Genomic DNA, 19197 nt, shown 5'->3' with positions numbered 1-19197 from the left:
TTATTGCAGGCATGTTGCAAGCCTGAAAGTGTGATAAATAAGTTGTTACGTGTGCCTTCTCGCATTTGCTCATTATTGCCACAGAATTTCGCATGTTTAGAGTTGCTGCGGAACTTCGCAGATTTCTCTATCTGGAATTTCAGAATTCCAAATTTTCCACCGCATAAAGTTAGGGGCCCTAGCTATCTTTTCAGATACCGGCCTCTGCTTAGACTTTGAGGTCATTTCAAATTTCTGCCTCACATGCTGTAAACACAAGGATATGGGCCCTGACGAAGAAGTTTGGCAGGCATTCCATGGACCACTCTGAAAAAAATGCAGACTGTTCCTCCCATGCCATGAAAACAGAGGCTGCAATGCACATTTGGCGGAGAACGTTCAGTTATGAAACTCCATTGCGTTTCATGAAGTTTTTGAGTGACGGTGACAGCAAAGCATATAGCGCAGTTGCCGAGTCAAAAGTTTATGGGGCTCTCAGTATAGAAAAAGAAGACTGCACTAACCATGTGACCAAAAGACTTGGCCCTGCACTACGGAAGCTTCACGTGCCATTACCACGAGGGCAGAAAATGAAAGAGCTGGCCATTCAGAAGCATCAAATGTATTACCAGATTGCCATAACAAGCAACAGGGAGAGTCTCTGGAATATGTAAACCACAGTATGGGCTTCATACTTTCACTCATGCTCCACGGACAATGCTGGCAGTCACAACTTTTGCCCTGCAGAAACAGACTCGTGGTGCAAACAAACGGGCTGAAGAACTTGGCAAACCTGCACCACGCCACACACCTCTTCTGACAAAAGCCCAGGGATTGGCTGTTCTGCTAATTTATAAGCGACTGACAGATGAGAAGCTCCTTGCTCAATGCATTCAAGAGAAAACCCAAAATGCGTCGGAATCCCTGAACAGAAAGATATCCTCCAAAGACCCTGCGGGCAACGTATTGCCCATTCAGATTTCAGCACTCTGTAAACAAAATGAACTAAAAGCGAAACCAGAACAGAGTATACAAGCTACAGTAGAGACTGGTAGTGCCATCTGTTGGTATTTCATGAAACTGTAGGCGCTGGGTGGCACTCCTGCTAACAAACAAAAATGGCGTCTTTCAGTCCGGAGGTTTTCTATCGACGTCGTCAAGGTAAATCGTTTTCATGTACAGTCGCCGACCGATTTTTCGGACCTGGCGAGGACCGAGAAAAGGTACGAAAAATCGAACAGTCCGAAAAATTCGTTTTCGCCAAAAATCTGAAGTTTATTGCATCAGGCAGGTTTAAAAAAGTCCTTGATGCTGCCTTGCCTCAAACTACGCTTGGAGGCAATTTGGTTTACCCGTATTTGCGCTAAGGTGACATCGTTGCCATAAACGCTCGACAAAATTGTCACCGCGTTGGCGATCTCCGCCGCCGACGGCTGCGGGCGGTCGTCGTTGTCGTCATCCGAGCCGCTCTCCGGCTCCGGGACAACCTGGCGAAAAATTTCGTCGTCAGTGGCCTCCGCGCACGAAACACTGTCGTCGTCCGCACGAGTGAAGTCTTTAAATGTCATTGTGGCAAGTAGAGAATCCTTCTTTCGCCTCCTCCCCGTGCGATGTGACGACGATAGTGCTGACCGAAGACGAAAAAACGGCATCCATCACCGCATCTTTTAAAAAGCAAACACGGCCTCCGAAACTTAAAATATGATGTGCGCATTCCAATCTCGGAGGCAGGAAAAGCATCTGAAGATCAAGCTTAGCCAAGCCGACAGAAAATCCAACATGGCGGCGTTCACAATGGCTTGGGGCGTGGCACAAAACGAGTGATTTAGTCCGAAACATCGAACTTTCAGGGGCAAATTCGCCCGAAAAATCGGTCGAAACGATGCATTAGCTCTATGGGATCCCTGACAGTGCATTTATGAAGTCCGGAATATCCAACAAGTCCGAATTTTTGGAGTCCGGAAAATCGGTCGGCGACTCTATTTAAAAATGGTCTGATGCTCTTGAATTTCGCTTTACGAGCTCATGAAGGACGGGGGTCTCATTCACTATTGTTATTTTTGCCTGCACTCTTCTGTTTTCTTCTTCATTGCACTCGTAAGTTCAATGTGCAACAGGTTGCACGTCAGGACAATGTTGACTCTGCGACTACATTTGGCAGAACCCGTTATCTTGATTTGGTCTTTCTCTCTATTGAAATTAAGGGTCTATTTATTGCAAATAAATAATAAAACATCTCCTTAGATGCCGCCGATGCCTCTGCCCTCGAAATTCTTGAGAGGATTGGGGCGAATGGGGACAATTCCGACTTGGACTTGTCAGACTCGGAAAATTCCCCGGATGGTGCAGAAGCGAATGAGCAGTGCGACGGAATTCTAGGTAAAATTTCGTGGACTTCTTGCTTTAAAATTCTACTGCACCCCACTTCTGTCCCGTTAGATACACTGTTATAATTATTGCAGATGAAAAGGAGCAGGATTGCCACTACGATTCGGACACCGATGTCGATGACGGCGATGACGGTGTTTCCAACCCAGTCATGCCTTCTCGCGAAATGTGGCCTCGGAAGCAAGTCTACGCATCCGTGCTTCCCGACCTACCCGAGGTACCGTCCTCTACGGCCGACGAAAGAGATGGCTGGTACGCAAATCAGTACTACGCAAGATGCATGGATGACCAGGCTTTTGAACTTCTGCACGAAATGACAGAAGTGTCGTACCTCCAGCGCACAGGACGGTTGTTAAACTCATCTCCTGGGGAAATGAAGGTATTCCTTGGAGCGACATTGCTCATGAGCTGCTTAGGTTATCCTCGAGCGAGAATGTATTGGGGCCAAGGAACGCGTGTCGCCACCGTAGCCGACAAAATAACGAGGGATCGTTTTTTTTCTGATCCGATTGAACCTGAAGGTTGTCGACGACCTTGCTGTTTCTGATGAAGAGAAAGAAGCCGACCGGCTATAAAAAGTCCGTCCTCTCCTTAACATCATCAGAAACGCTTGCCTCAAACTGCCGCGCTCACCAAACATCTGTGTTGATGAGCAAATTATTCCATTCACCGGTAAGTGCCCAGTGAAGCAGTTCGTTCCTGGGAAGCCCAACCCGACAGGCCTGAAAAACTTCATCTTGGCAAGCCCTCAAGGCCTTGTCCTAGATTTTGAAATCTTTCAGGGAAAAGGGAGCCTCGCACAAAAGAAAGAACATGGAATCGGGGCTGCCGTTGTGCTGAGGCTTGTAGAGACTTTGTCGTGTGGAAGCTCGCTGTATTTCGACCGATATTTTACAGGCACACATCTTCTTGAGTCATTGGCTGAAAAGAACATCAGGGGGACAGGGACAATCATGAAATCACGTCTTCCGAAAGGGCTCAAACTGAATGGTGACCGGGAAATCCGTACGGAAGGTCGTGGGGCAATGTCACAGTGTGTCAGCACTGTCTCTAACATATGCATCACGAATTGGTATGACAACAAACCAATCGTGTTGGCCTCCACCCACGTGGGCATGGAGCCTGTGATGACTGCACACGATTTTCAAAGAAAGACCGAAAGAAAGTTGCTGTCAAGAGACCAGCAGTTGTCGCAGAGTACAATGCTTACATGGGGGGTGTTGATCTCTGTGACAGAATGTTGAGCTTCTACCCCACTACCATGCGCACAAAGAGGTGGACGTTTCGGACCCTCATTTTCATGATGGATGTCGGAGTCGTGAACTCTTGGCTGCTTTACAAGCAAGACCATCGAGAGCTGGGCACACAGAGAAAAAGCATCATGCAACTGCTAGACTTCAAGCTCGAGCTCGCCCATTTTCTGCTTGCCTCTGAAAAGAGGTTTTCCTCAACTGAAAGTGATCGCGAACCTTTGCAACTGCGAAAGCCAGCAGTTGTGCCACTTCCCTCACCATCCGTGCGCACACTCAGTGCGTCACACATGCCGGAGATCGTAGACCAAAAGTCCGCAACCAGGTGTCGAAACCCCGGCTGCTGCGAAAGGACGAAGTTCAGATGCTGCAAGTGTAACCTATTCTTGTGCTTGAGAGCTGGCCGCAACTGCTTCAAAGCATTTCACAAGAAATGAGACCAGAGGGGACAATAAAAGCGCGTGTCTATGACATCGTGTCCCACGGGTTTTTTTGACAACTTAGTCCCAGTGTGCAATATATTGCACATCTGATAACTTTTCAACGCAACGTCATAGAAAATAAAGAATCATATCAGAATTATCTCTGTATGCTGATAAATTCAATTAGTTAAAAAAAAGTGCTGGTTTTTAATACGTCATGTCTCGGGTTTCAGAAGGATAGGGCCACTTTGCCCTAAGACCAAAATGGTCTCCCGAAGAGTTGTCGAGACTGCCGCAGCTATCGCAATCCTGGAGTTTAATAAGGGTCATGCTAGTTTCGAGCACATTCTGAAAGAGCTGAACATACTCCGATCTAGAGATCCTAGTTGCTTTCAGCGATTCCTGCGATTCGAAGCGCATCAAGAGGATGTCGGGCGTTTGACAGCAGAAGCAATGGCTCACCGTCGTAGAGTGAAAAGGCACGGCTCGAAGCGTGTGCTCGCAAGGATCATGAAGGCAGAACCTATGCTGCAGGACAGTTCAATAACTTGCAGTGCTTCTCAAAGTTCTCTTGTACATTATGGCTAAAGATTATGGATTTCTGACAACTCTATGGTAAAAAAAAAAAATGTTTCGAACCTTCAAATGCATTTTTCTCCTTTTGCAGTTTTGTGTGATCTGTGCTGCTTATGCACGCTAGTTACTATACTAAGAATCTCGGTGTCCGGAGAGCCAACACAAGGTGTGACCAACGCACACATGCAAAGCCATTTGTCGAGTCTTGGAGGTCTTGCAGGGGGCCCTTAGAAAATGCAAAAACAGCTGCTCCGACTTACAGAGTTGCGTACGAACGGTTCAAGCACAGCAACAAAACGTGCATTGCACACGTGTGGCCGGGAAGACCGTGACATGGACCCGTGGAGGAAACTCCTTGGCAGCCTAGCTGCTAGTTCTCGCCCTCAGCTGCGGCAGCATGGAGGAGACCAGGCTGTCCGCAACATTCATCCCAGCTTTTGTGGCACGCAGGCAGCTGGAAGAAAGGAGGCCAGGGTGGTCATGCTTTTTCCCATCTGTCCATTGCAATAGTTGAAGACTCGGGCGTGTACCACTTGCATTTCTATTTTTTAGTTAAAGCGGAGCTGTTTATGCCAATCGTAAGGGCTCTAGTGTCCGCAGAAAAACACAGGCGAGTATGAACTACAGGAATCGGGCGAGCCCCACTGGGAGTAGAGAAGGTGTGTGAATGTTACACAGAAACACACAGAGAGACACACAGAGACACACAGAGATAGAAAGACATAAAGTAAAAGAAACACACACCAAAAGATACAGAAAGGAGAGGCAATACCAAAAGAGAAATACATAAAAACAAAGAAGGAAAGCAGAGAAACAGAAAAAACAAACAGAAAAAGACAAAGAAAGACCGAATGAAACACAAAAAAGAGAAAGTACTGAGCCCGAGACAGAAAAAGGAGAATGAAAAGAAAGACAGATACAAAACCAGAGAGAGAGAGAAAGGAAAGAAAGAGAAATATAAAAGGTCAGAAAGAGAACAAAATAGAAGGAAAAATGTAAAGCAACAAGTATGAAAAAGAGATAAAAGAGACAGTGAGTAAGAAAAAAATAAGCAGAAACGAGGAGGGTCGCCCAGTTCCAATGTTTCATCAGGCTTGGCATCACTTGATTATACCTGTCATAATAATGTATAGCCTGCCGGCAATCGGTTGCAAAAATTATTTTAAAAAAAGGAAAGACGCCAGTGACACGCTGTTAAAGTAGTTACAGGTGTTTCACTCGTCAATGCTGTAAGGTTTTTAGTGAGCCTCGTGTGAATATTCAATTCTATTTTTTGTCTAAACTTTCCCCTGCTGTCCCAGCAAAACGTAACAACGAGCCCCGGCTCACCTTTCATCAAGCAGTAGCAAGCCAGCGTCGAGCAGCCGTGCAGTTTCCGCACAACCTGCAAAGTTGTCGACCAAGCCAACGCCTCCGGACACAACTCGCCAGTCCTTGGGGAAAAACGTATAGAGCAAAGATAATTGCAACTGCTCCCACTACTCTAACACAGCTGCCAATTCATAGTAAGCTGCACACAATCGTCGTACTAATTACAAGAAAGTTTAGGAGGCACATGGCCTTTGAATGAATGAATCTATTTCATTAAGAGTTCTTACGAACGAAGCGGGGAGAAAAAGGGATTAAGCCTTGTCCCTTCCCACACTCTATCGATGATGGTGGCGTGCCTCAGGTGATGGCTCAAAGTTGTTGAACCCGGCAGCATATTTGGCTTGCTCTTAAAAAAGTTTTTCACTTTTTTAACCAACTGAGATGAAACTTGGGTATTTCACGTATAATTTGTGCACTAACTTCAAGTGTGCAATTCTTTTTCTACTATAACGTGCCGTTTTTAAAATGCAAAATACTTCATCTGCCTCTTGGGGAGCAGAATCGTTTCTAAATCAAGTTATGAAGTAAATCAGCCTATAAGAATAATTTTGTATCAGAAGTGTATGCTGTGCAACAAAAGTGGATGTTCTCAACTGAATAGAACAAAAGTTATGGTACATTGAGCATTAGCGAGTGAAATCTCAGCTTGACATTGACTTGCTCACGAATGTTCAACATACCAGAACTTTTGTTTAAATGAGTTGACAACATTCGTTTAAACCGCATTGCACACAGTTCCGATTCCAGCCGAGTCTCCTATGCCGATTTACTTTGTAACGCACTCAGTTTAAAACGAGATGCTGCTCCCTAAGAAGCACACGAAGGATTTTGAAGTTGACCAACTTGCAAATATTGAACACACTAAAACTTTGCTCTATAGAGCACACTAAAACTTTGCTCAAACTAATTTAAAACACTTGGGCTTTTTTTTTTTCGTTGTTTCGCACCCCCCCCCCCCCCCTTCTTATTACACACAGTTCCAATATCAGCAGATTCTGGATGTGATTGTCCTTACCTGGTCTCTAATTCCACAAGCAGTACGCAGTCCCATCATGAGCAGCTCTTCCAGGCTGCAACAATGAGACAGCCACAATAAAGTGACAGCAACATCTAACAATGGGAATTTTAGCAAAAAAAAAGACATTAGCACAGCTTGCACTAAGTCATGCAAGTGGGATACAACAATTAAATCAGGTCCCTTGACGTCTACACAATGAGAAAAGGCAACACCCTAAAATAAATACAACAAGAGTAGTCCGTGCCATGTACACATTTGAGCAGGCATAGAGTCATTGAAGGGGTTTGAATTTGAGGTTGTTGGCATAGCTGCAGGACGGAAAAGAGCGCAGGCAAATGGGACGAGAAAGACAGATGAAACAGCGTGCTGGCTATCACGAGTGTCTACTTCACCAATACAAGCATATACATTTTTTTGGAAAGGGAAATAACAAACAAGGGTGGAACGGAGAAGCCCTGTGCGTGTGCCTCGACTAGTCCATGAATATGTAATGTTCAAATGCAGAGATAATTAAACTCCTAATCTCTTTGTCAGTAATTACAACTGACAATGTGCTTACGTATGATGGTGCAATAGAATGAATCGTCCTACTTTAAGGGTCAGCAAATTTTGAGGCGGAAGGCCACGTTGCGTGAAGTCTACACAGCTGGGGCAAGACGGCAAATTTGAGGGGGCAGGGGAGATTCGGGAGGAGGTGGGTATTCAGGGATTTCATCTCTGGAAGAAATATCATATTTGCTTTCAGCACACATGTACCACAGTTGATATCCACAAACATCGGTTACAAGCAGAATCATATTTCACTTCAGAGCTGCTATGTTAGCCGTCAGATAAAAGGTGACGAGTGGAGGGCAGTGGTTATGCATCGTGCCATGGACCAGATAATACTGCACCAGGCTTGCAGGCTGGAGGCTGCCAACCCCTGTTCTATTTCATTCCAACTAAGCGACACACAAACAGAAACAACGGAATAGATCGATCCATTTCATTTTATTGGTCCATTAATTCCACTTGTTCATCTGGCAACAAATTGCGATGGGCGAGTCTCTTCGAGACGGAGTTGAACGGGAAGCATTTTGAAAGCACTACATGAGCAATTCTACCCACCGGTCCTGCCTTGTAAGCGATCGTGTGAGGCGTGTCCCGTGGCCTCGCGTTGAAACCTCGTGAATCCACGGATTGGGCTCCAGGGTCTGCACCCGTGCCTCCCACTGACCTTCGCCTACAAGCACGCGGCTGTGTGCACCTGAAAGACGGCCAGAGGTGTAACGGAACTTAAGCTGCGAGCGTTTCTGCCATACATTGGCGTAGTGCTGTCGTACTAAATTGCACAAATATACCGTATTTACTCGCATATTTAGTGCACTTTTTCCCCAAAAATCCGGCTCCTAGTTCAGGATGTGCCCATTACACAAAGTAAAATATCCGAAAATTTCATTTCTGACAGCAGTGTAGACCACCAATAACACAAGTTGTCGAAGTCACGAATATACACACTACAGATGAAACAGCCTTCTTCATAGGCTACGCTAGCGCAAAACATGTTGAGAATGCAGTCTCGAGGGTCCGAAAATCGACGCATGTGATGCGGTGCGCTTACAAGCATTCAAATTTACAGAAAATAATACCAAGAGATCTGCGTCGCCAACAAAAATAGCGCAGAGAAAAGAAAGCGCCATCGTGGAAACCAGCCGCTAACGTTTCAGGCTACCTAAATAATGCGCATTATCACGACTGAAATTTTGTGCGCTGAACGGAACCAATTGTGCAATTTCACAGGCTCACATCCCATATCCAAGACATTGCAATCGAATCGCAAACCACCCATGCAAGTGTTCCAAGCGCTGCCCACGCTACCTTTACTAGATTAAGTAGAGCCATCGCAGAGAGCTACGTTGATTCCGCACAAGAACGCAACTTTGGTCGCTTGTGACCGCCACTAAAAAGCAACCAACACTGATTATGCTTAGATTATGGTTCAGCATGTTGTCGCGGGAAGTTTGCACAAGACAACATGAAGATTGGGCGTCGAAAAGATTGCACTCAAGCACCGCTTCTAGAGTAGGACGAGTGATATAATGTTTAGGTTTGCGGCTGGGAAATCAACAGAGACAAAAATCCGCCGAACTCGTGCAAGTTCGCGTAGTGGCAGCAAAGACGAAAGCTCGCGTCGGCAAACTGAAAAACTTTTGTACTTGTGAGCGAAGTAGCAAATGTGATAGCGACGACACTTTTCCCCCCTCGAGAAGCTCAAAGCCCAGTTGATATGGACATGATCCCACATTCCATGCGAAGCGCGCGTAGCCTGCTAGGGCCCGGAGCCACTCCGGCACCAGTGCAAAGGTTATTAGTCTGATGGCCAAGCAACCGCACTTCCTCACTCGGAGAGCCTGTGCATCTACCACAGCACGCTTTTCTTTTTGCTCACTACAGTTAACGTAAGAGGGCATCGAATCACAGCCGTGCAAATACAATGCAGAACTATTGATTACAGGAAAGTTTGGGGTGCGCTTATTCTGTGCAGGAATTTAAAAAATCACATTTTTCTAGACAAAATTGGGGGTGCACCTATTAAGCAAGTACGTCTATTTTGAGAGTAAATAGGGTAAATTTTTCAGTTTGAAGCAGTCAGAAATGTGAATGGTATTAACTAGAAACTATTCAGAAGCAAACTAAAATAGCATGGCTCGAGTTACGAGCAGTAAAATGCATTGCATTTCAACATTTGCTCCATACAGCCAATAGAAACCACTGCCCTCTGCTGTTCAAAGCCCTTCCCTCACCTTTTGTCAGTTCTGGCCGATGCTTATGTACGCCTCGAGTAAACCTTGAGCTCAAAGCTCAAGTAAAAGTTGAGGCTCAAGAAGATCGCTCTCACTACTACAGAGAGCACATAGTGCAGTGAGCAAACTTGTGTTTGAATAAACCAAAAAACAACTTGTCCAGCAGGAGCCCGCAATGAACCACTGCAATTGTGTCGTGTTGTCGGGCCTCACTCGACAATGAACTAAAAAAGTTTCACGAGATATTACTGGTGTGCAGCTAGCATGCACAATGAACTTAGACGTGTGCATTCACAGCAGTATGCATTTTCCTTGAATTACATGACGGCTTCATGTCAAGCGACCCGGTACATAAATTAATTCGTTTTGAATAGCTTGAAATTTCAGAAGCTTTATGTTTGCCTCAAAACAAAGACAACTACTGTAACTGTAACAATATTCAAAAAGCTTGAATATTTGCAAAGGCCCACTAGAATGCCAAGTACCCAAAGCCTTTCACTCGCAAGCCACCACACAATACATCTACCAATCACGGCAAGCAGGAAAATAAAACAACAAAATAATTTTTTTTTCAATGTCTACATGAAGAACCAGTGCTGATAATAAAAACATTCCAGTCATAACAAAATTAACGCCAAGCAAGCATTGACACAGGGTAAAGCTGGAGAATGATCTTTCGAAGCAAGGTTTAACTATTACAACTATCCCTGCTGTGTTCAGTTGAAACATCGTATGGCCTAGAAGCCACCAAGGGCCAAAAATACATTATTCGTGTACTCATTCATGGCTTCAGAGCAATGATTATCTCTATGTCAAGTGCCACTCCACCGCAATCTAAAGAGAATAATCTTTGAGTTGTGCTGTAAATGGCTGTTACCTACCTGGCCCTATGCCCAGATACTGCAGCCCTCTCCAGCACGCCTGGTTGTGCCTGCACTCATGGCCCTGCAGGAGCCAGAGGGTTTTCAGCCGCACACCAACACTCACCGCGCGATTGTTCCTAAACACATCTTGTACAACGTGCTAACATGATTGTACCCAAAAGGCCAAATTCTTAGGTACCAAGAATTTAGCCTCTCGTGGTAAAATTAGGTACACTTGAAACTCATTATAATAAAACTGCATCTCACAAAAAAGTAAGCTTGTTATATCAGAAAAATTTTTTTGAAAGGTTATTGCTAACCCTGTATTCATTGCAAGACTATTTTTTGTTGACTTCGTTACAAGCGATATTTCATTATATCCGTGTTTATTATTTGAGCTTTGCGTGTATTAAGAATTTCTTTTAACAAAAAAAGCAAGCAGCAAAGGTGTACAACCGGAACTGCACAATACGCCAACACTAGCAGACAAGCGACTGGAGCCTTTGTCACCGACATCACGTTGAGACCAGTGTTGGGGAATGGGCACCTCCATTCCATTTCAATTCCATTCAAGGGAATTACGACTTGCCACAATTCCATTCCTTTTAATTCCTCAGAATGAAAAAAATTTGCCCATTCCCACTCCGTGAATGACCAGGCAGCTCAATTCCATTCCTGTAGTTACTCAATGTAGAAAATGCATCTCGATACAGTGCAGACCACTTATAACGTAACCGCTTTTTGCGCGGGACCGGTTATAACGTGGGTTTTTTTGACCACCGATATATCGCCCATAGAACTCAATGTATAGGCCGACCGTTTATTGCGTAGGCACGCGAAGGAGAATACCGGTTATAGCACGGAGTTTTTAGGCGCGCGACCATAAAATCTGCGTACGGAGCAGGGTCGGCACGGTTTCCCGGCGGCGTTCCCGGCGCGGTTTCCCGGCAGCGTTCCCGGCGCGCCGGAACGTTGGGAGTGTGAACGGGAGGGCGCACGTGAAGAACGCCGCGAAAAGTCAAACATTGCGGAGAAGAGAGGCTACAGTAGAGAGGGAGTCGGGGAGACCTGGGAAGGAGGGAGCGTGTTTTCGTCACCGTGGCAGCGTCCAATCCGGGTGCACGCTGCGCGGAGTGGGGGAGAGAAGCGATAGCATGCTTTTTTTTTTTTTCTCGACCTCCTTCTTTTGCCTCTTTGGATTTGCTGTGTGCGCTTCGCCGTGTCGTTGCCGTCTGAGAGCCCAGAGCACGTGTGTTGCGTAGCTCCTGTCGCCATGGCGTCGGCGGCGTCTTCAAGCGGTGTGAAAAAACGCCGTGCTTTATCGCTGGAGATTAAGGAATGCGTCATAAGGGACATTGAGGGTGGCCTGAAGAAGGCGTCGGTGGCGGCGAAATACGACGTTTCCAACACGACCGTGTCAACCATCTACAAAAACAAGGACAAACTGCGGCAGCAACTGCAGCAAGATTCGTCTTCCCTGTCACGGAAGAGAATACGTACGTCAAAATACGAAGACATGGACGCAGCGCTGTTGAGGTGGTTCCGCGAAGTTAGGGCTCAGAGCATCCCAGTAAGTGGCCCCATGCTCCAACAAAAGGCCAAGTGTTCGGAGCTCTTTTAGGCAACGATGACTTCAATCCACTCAACGGGTGGATTCAGCATTTCAAAGACCGCCATGGCATCAGCTGCAAAGTGGTGTGCGGAGAAAGCGGCGCTGTCGACGACGAGTCTATCGAAGTCTGGCTTCGCTTGAACTTGGAGAATATGCTCTCGACCTATACTGACAGAGACATTTATAATGCCGATGAAGCTGGTTTATTTTATAACCTTTTGCCCAACCGCACGCTTGCGCTGAAAGGCGAAGCCTGCTCCGGCCGCAACGTCTCAAAGGAGCGCATAACTGTATTGTTTTGCGCCAATTCGGACGGCAGCGACAAGCGCCGCCTCTTTGTCATAGGTAAAACGGCAAGGCCACGTTGCTTTAAAAAGCGAGAGTGCCTGCCAGTGACCTACAAAGCCAATAAAAAAGCGTGGACGACGCAGGATTTGTTCACCAGCTGGCTTTGCAAGTTTGATGAGTACATGGTGGCAGAGAAGCGGCGGGTCGTGCTTATCCTCGACAGCTGCACGGCCCACAACGTCAAGCCGAAGTTGACCGCAGTCAACCTAAAGTTTTTGCCTGCCAACACTACAGCAAAAAGTCAACCTCTCGACTAGGGTGTCATCGCAATTGTAAAGGCGCTGTACAAAAAGCGCATTTGCGAGAGAGTTTTGCTGAGCATGTAGCAACAGCAGCCTCTTAAAGTGAACTTAAGAGGCGCAATTAACATGATGGTCGCTTCATGATGGCAGGTAAAGGCCGATACCATAAGCAAGTGTTTCAAGAGGGCAGGCTTTGTGCGCAATGCAGAGGCTCTGGAAGACGATGAGCAGAGCGACACGTCGCTCGCTGATGAGACCCTCAACACGGACGACGTGTGGTCCTGCCTCGTTGACAGCAACTTTGTAACCGCCACCGACACTTTCGAATAATTTGTCGATGCCGGGGAGTCGGAGCTTTCTGTCTGCGAGGAAGCAAGCACAGATGACACGATCGTTGCAGCGGTGTGCGGTAATGCGGAGGTTGCAACGGATGACGAGTCGGACAACGAAGACGATGTCGACCCGACACCAGAACCAGATTTCCCGTGCAAAGATGCATTGGAATACCTCGCTAAAGTGAAAACGTACTGCGCGAAAAACAGTTTGAGCAAGAAATCGCTTCAGTGCTTAAGCTTTCTGGAGGAAGAAATTGTTCGCAGCGCTGTTCGCAAGCATCGCCAGACGAAAATAACGGCGTTCTTCCGCTGATGCCAGACTTGACAACTTTGTTTCCGTGCGGTGTTGCGATTGTGTTGAATGTGTCTGCGAGTGAAAAGTGTAGTAAATTGCTTTTGAAAGGTGGGTTGCCATTTTGACATAGGCAAAGGCCGAAAAAAGCATGCTTTGGTTATAACGCGGTATCGCTAATAGCGCGGATATTTAGAACTCCCGTGACTTACGTTATAAGCGGTCTACACTGTAGTTTTTCAACGTAATAGCGAACGCCCTCATAAAGCTGCTGGCACGAGATTCATTAGGAACTGCAGAAGTACGCAAGACACGTTAAAAAGCCAAGGAATAATAGCTTGGTATCATTTCTTGTGCAGTCATACTCCTTACTAACTCGCATAGGAGCGGTTCTCCCACTACATATTAGAATTTGCTTGGTGAGCATGTTTGAGAGAATGTGATGTTTTAGTAATGTTTAACTTAAATGTGTTAATGCTGAAATGATGATAGCGTACCATATTTACTGGATTCTACTGCGCCCTCGATTGTCACGCGCACCCGGTTTCCACGACGAAAAAAAAAAAGTAAGACATTGATTGCAACGCGCACCCATTTTTCTCGTTGGCCCGCACGATCACACCACTCGGGAAAACGACTCCTTTCGGGAGTGCCTTCCGTTTAAATATGAGGTACAGGGGAAGCTTGTACCTATCTGACGTGCAACGGAGCATTGTCGTCACTCTAGTTTTACTGTGGCCCGATGACAGCAGGCGAACATGCTTCACCCCCTTCTTCTCGACGGTTGTGGTGCCAGGCATGTCGAAGTAAAGAGGCGTCTGATCGGCATTCCAGATTTGCCCAAGCAGGTAGCCGTTGTGCCGCAAGTTTAGGACGAACCTCTGAAAAATGTGAAGCTTTTCTTCGTACTCCTCCAGCAACTTTTGCCATATGCACGTTCGCCTTCGTAGAGAAAAGCCTTTCCTCTTCATAAAGTTAGTTAGCCAGCACATGCTCGCTTTAAACTGGCTCTGCATTAGCCCTTTTTCTAAGGCTAACTGCATAGCCTGCACTTGGAGCAGTTCTGTCGTCACAGACCGCTGTGCCGCTCACTGCTCTATCACATACTGGCCGAGCAGCTCTTCAATTTGCAGCAAGCTGCAACCGACCCTGCTGTGGTCCACTGAAGCCTTCGCATGAATCTTTGCTGTCGACAATATTCTGCTTTTGTTTTTGCCAGGCCCGCACGCACGTTTCAGGAACTCCGAACGACCGCGATGCGGCCCGACTTCCGTCCGTTTCGGCACATCCGATGACTTTTCTTTCAAAAGCGGCATCGTTGTGCACTCGTCGAGTTTTTGGAGTCGGCCCTTCCGTGCCGTTGATGCTAATGCACTACAAGATGACGAACTCCTCAGAACACGTGCGAAGTGCTGCACATGGGAAACACATAGGCAGAAATGGCCGATGCGCCATGCCGACGCACGTAGGGGGCGGGAATTTAGGAAATGACGATGGCAATAGAATGACCGTATTCATTTTTTTTTCGTACTCAATTCTAACGCGCATGCGATTTATGAACTCAACCCGAAAAAAGGTGCGCGTTAGATTCGAGTAATTACGGTATATTTACGATGACAAAGGTAGCGGTCAAGAAGACTAAGCTGGTTTGCCACATGTATAAAGCAGTCGCGAATATTAAGAAAAATAAGATTTACTGAAATTTTGTCAATCGGGAACGAAACTTTCTAGATCCGTTGATATTAGTAGAAACAGTGCACCACAACTCGGGCACCTTGACGTATGCATCAAATATGGAACAATGAGGTGCACTGCGCGTCCGCACTCACGCTTTTCGAGCGCGCCTCGCAAACATGAGTGGGTAAAGGAGAACTTTCTGTGTTCCCCTGTGGCAGGTATGCAATGTCTTTCTTGTCCCAAAGGTTATTAACGAGTGTCGGGTACTAAACTGCTCGTGATATGAAAATCAGGCAGTACATTTGATATTTCCGGCTTTCATGTGGGGTCTAAATGTGAACCAACTTGCAGAGATAATTTGTTTCTCACTTCAGTATCTGCTGGAGTAATGCATTTATTTGTACACTAACTTATGCCTTGGTTTCTCAGTTACAAATTGGCAGATTGTTCCCATTTTTACACCACGCTAAACCTTGGCTTTGGCTAACTAAAGTTGGACCTAGAGAATGCGTTGTGGCCTTCGACTTCAACTTACAGGTGATAAGGTGCGCGAGCTGGTATACGAAAGCTTGCAGTGAATGAAAGCATCATGCTAGTGTTAATAATAATAATGACAATAATACCAATAATAATAATGATAATTATATTATTATAAAAATTATACTACCTTTCATTTCTTCAAAAAAAAATGTAGTGAATGTGGCTATGCCTGCCAAACCTAAATGGAGACTTGAGCGGCAGAGCCTGGCCGGCAGAAAACAAAACCAAACAAGTAACTTGATTGAAGTTAAACGCACAATAAAGATTATAGGACAAAATAACATGCACATAGATCAGAAGCACAGGGTATATAAACGGTAATCATTCCCATTATGCAGTGGTTAGAAAAATTGACAGAGAACAAAAGCAGAAAAACAACAATGTTTCACAAGCAAAGCGCCACACTAAATTTTTGCTCAGAAGTATGATTGCAAATGAGTGATACAGTCGAGCCAACTTATAACGAACCTGAGCGTGACGCGGCATCGTTCGCTGTATCTCGAAGTTCGTAGTAAATGAAACAAAGCCCTTAAAAAAAGGTGTGAGTGAAAACACAAACTTTTCTTGCTTAAAAAAGTCCGTGATGCACGTGTTTCAAACAGCAGAAGCGATAATTGCGGTCTCGAGTTCAATTAAAACGGCAGGGTGCTCGTTCGCCGAGGCCCGTGGCATAAGCTGCACGAGGCACTGGCTCCGAAGTTTCGTAGTTCTCACGATAGCATTCCTTCAAATTTCTTTCACCACATACCCTATTTACTCGATTCTACTGCGCCCTCAATCGTAACGCGCACCCGATTTTCACGACGAAAACAAAAAACGTAAGACAGATTGCAACACGCACCCATTTTTTTCGCTGGCCCGCACGATCACACCACTCGAAAAAACTGCTCTTTTCGGGAGCGTCTTCCATTTAAATATGAGATACGGGCAAACCTTGTGCCCATTTGACGTGTAACAGAGCATTGCCGTCACTGTACTTTCACCGTGGACCGATGTCAGCACGGGAACTTGCTTCGCCCCCTTCTCGACGGTTGTGGTGCCAGGCATGTCGAAGTAGAGAGGCGTCTGATCGGCATTCCCTATTTGCCCAAGCAGGTAGCCGTTGTTGTGCCGAAAGTTTAGGACGAACCTCTGAAAACTGTGAAGCTTTTCATCGTACTCCTCCGCAAAACTTTTCGAAAATATGCCTGTTCCCCTTCGGAGGGAAAAGCCTTTCCTCTTCATAAAGTTAGTTAGCCAGCACCTGCTCGCTTTGAACTGGCTCCGCATTAGACCTTTTTCTAAGGCTAATTGCATAGCCCGCACTTGGAGCAGTTCTGTCGTCACGGTCCGCTGTGCCGCTCGCTGCTCAAGCACATACTCGCCGAGCAGCTCTTTAATTTCCGGAAACCGACCCTGCTGTGGTCCACTGAAGCCTTTGCGTGAAGCTTTGCTGCCGACAATCTTCTGCTTTTGTTTGGAGGCAGGGAGGCAGGGTAAGTTGGAGGCAGGGTAGTTAAACAGGACACTGGCAAGCTTTCCCAGGAAACGAAGAATCTAATTAGGAAGCGTCAAATCATGAAAGTGTCCCGTACAACAGACAAAATAGAACTGGCAGAGCTTTCGAAGTTGATTAATAGACGTAAAATATGCGATGTAAGAATGTATAACATGGAGAGAATTGAACACGCTCTGAAAAACGGAGGAAGCGCCAAAGCAGTGAAGAGGAAACTTGGGATAGGCAAAAGTCGTATGTATGCACTAAGGGACAAAGAAGGCAAAATAACTACCAATATGGATAGGATAGTCAAAATAGCGGAGAAGTTTTACAGAGATCTGTACAGTAGCCGAGACAACCACGACCTTATTACTATAGGAACTAGCAGTAACCCAGATGACACCCCACCAGTAATGATAGAAGAAGTCAGAAAAGCTTTGGAGAGCATGCAAAGAGGCAAAGCTGCTGGTGAGGATCAGGTAACACCAGATCTGCTGAAAGATGGGGGACAGATTGTGTTAGAAAAACTAGCCACCCTGTTTACAAGGTGTCTCCTGACGGGAAGAGTACCAGAGTCTTGGAAGAACGCTAACATTATCTTAATACATAAGAAAGGAGATGACAAGGACTTGAAGAATTACAGGCCGATCAGCTTCCTCTCTGTAGTATACAAGCTATTTACAAAGGTAATTGCTAACAGAGTAAAGAAAACATTAGAATTCAATCAACCAAAGTAACAAGCAGGATTTCGAATAGGCTACTCAACAATTGACCACATTCATACTATCAATTAGGTAATACAGAAATGCTCAGAGTATAACCAACCACTATACATAGCCTTCATAGATTACGAGAAGGCGTTTGATTCAATAGAAATATCAGCCGTCATGCAGACACTGCGGAATTAGGGCGTAGATGAAGTATATATAAACGTTCTGGAAGAAATCTACAGGGGATCAACTGCTACCATAGTGCTTCATAAAGAAAACAACAGAATACCAATGAAGAAGGGTGTAAGGCTGGGGGACACAATCTCCCCAATGCTATTTACCGCGTGCTTACAGGAGGTTTTCAGAAGCGTAGAATGGGAACAGTTAGGTATAAGAGTTAATGTAGAATACCTTACTAACCTGCGCTTCGCCGATGACATTGCATTGCTAAGTAACTCGGGGGACGAATTGCAACTCACGATTACGGAGTTAGACAAGGAGAGCAGAAAGGTGGGCCTTAAAATTAATCTGCAGAAAACGAAAGTAATGTACAACAACCTTGGAAAGGAGCAGCGCTTCGAGATAGGTAATAGTGCACTTGAAGTTGTAAAAGACTATGTCTACTTAGCGCAGATAATAACCGCAGAGCCTAACCACGAGATTGAAGTAACTAGAAAAATAAGAATGGGGTGGAGCACATTCGGCAAGCACTCTCAAATTATGACAGGTAGATTGCCACTATCCCTCAAAAAAAGGTATATAACAGCTGTATCTTGCCGGTACTTAGCTACGTAGCAGAAATTTGGAGACTTACAAAGAGGGTTCAGCTTAAATTGAGGACGACGCAGCGAGCAATGGAAAGAAAAATGGTAGGTGTAACCTTAAGAGACAAGAAGAGAGCAGAGTGGATTAGGGCACAAACGGGGGTTAAGGATATCATAGTTCAAATAAAGAAGAGGAAATGGACATGGGCCGGGCATGTAGCGCGTAGACAGGATAACCGCTGGTCATTAAGGGTAACTAACTGGATTCCCAGAGAAGGGAAGCGGGTTAGGGGGAGACAGAAGGTTAGGTGGGCAGATGAGATTAAGAAGTTTGCGGGTATAAATTGGCAGCAGCAAGCACAGGACTGGGTTAACTGGTGGAACATGGGAGAGGCCTTTATCCTGCAGTGGACGTAGTCAGGCTGATGATGATGATTATATGTGGGCTCGACTGTATAAAGAAACACACCAGATGCACGTTACACATATAGACAAATACGTCGTAGCAGCTTTTCTTTTTTTGTATTTTGTTTATACGCGAAAAATACTG

At 45.7% G+C, this 19197-nt stretch overlaps 1 protein-coding gene across 3 annotated transcripts in view; it reads right to left on the bottom strand.

Annotated features, from left to right (window-relative positions):
• Nucleotides 1–3288: 3288 nt before the first annotated feature.
• Nucleotides 3289–19197, bottom strand: part of LOC119167276 (radical S-adenosyl methionine domain-containing protein 1, mitochondrial-like) — a 34914-nt gene continuing 19005 nt past the window's right edge. For all 3 annotated transcript variants that reach the window (XM_037418731.2, XM_075866792.1, XM_075866793.1), the window contains 5 exons: nucleotides 10669–10732; nucleotides 8112–8250; nucleotides 7002–7056; nucleotides 5945–6048; nucleotides 3289–5069 (listed from right to left, as the gene is read on the bottom strand). In XM_037418731.2, coding sequence (XP_037274628.1) covers nucleotides 4979–5069; nucleotides 5945–6048; nucleotides 7002–7056; nucleotides 8112–8250; nucleotides 10669–10732 — 453 coding nt within the window. In that variant the 3' untranslated portion in view covers nucleotides 3289–4978. The remainder of the gene's footprint in view (nucleotides 5070–5944; nucleotides 6049–7001; nucleotides 7057–8111; nucleotides 8251–10668; nucleotides 10733–19197) is intronic.

Source organism: Rhipicephalus microplus, chromosome 6 (assembly GCF_043290135.1).
Source record: "Rhipicephalus microplus isolate Deutch F79 chromosome 6, USDA_Rmic, whole genome shotgun sequence".
NCBI classification, from domain to species: Eukaryota; Metazoa; Arthropoda; class Arachnida; order Ixodida; family Ixodidae; genus Rhipicephalus; species Rhipicephalus microplus.
Note: the sequence above shows the minus strand (reverse complement) of the source record. Positions and strands in the feature narration are given on the sequence as shown.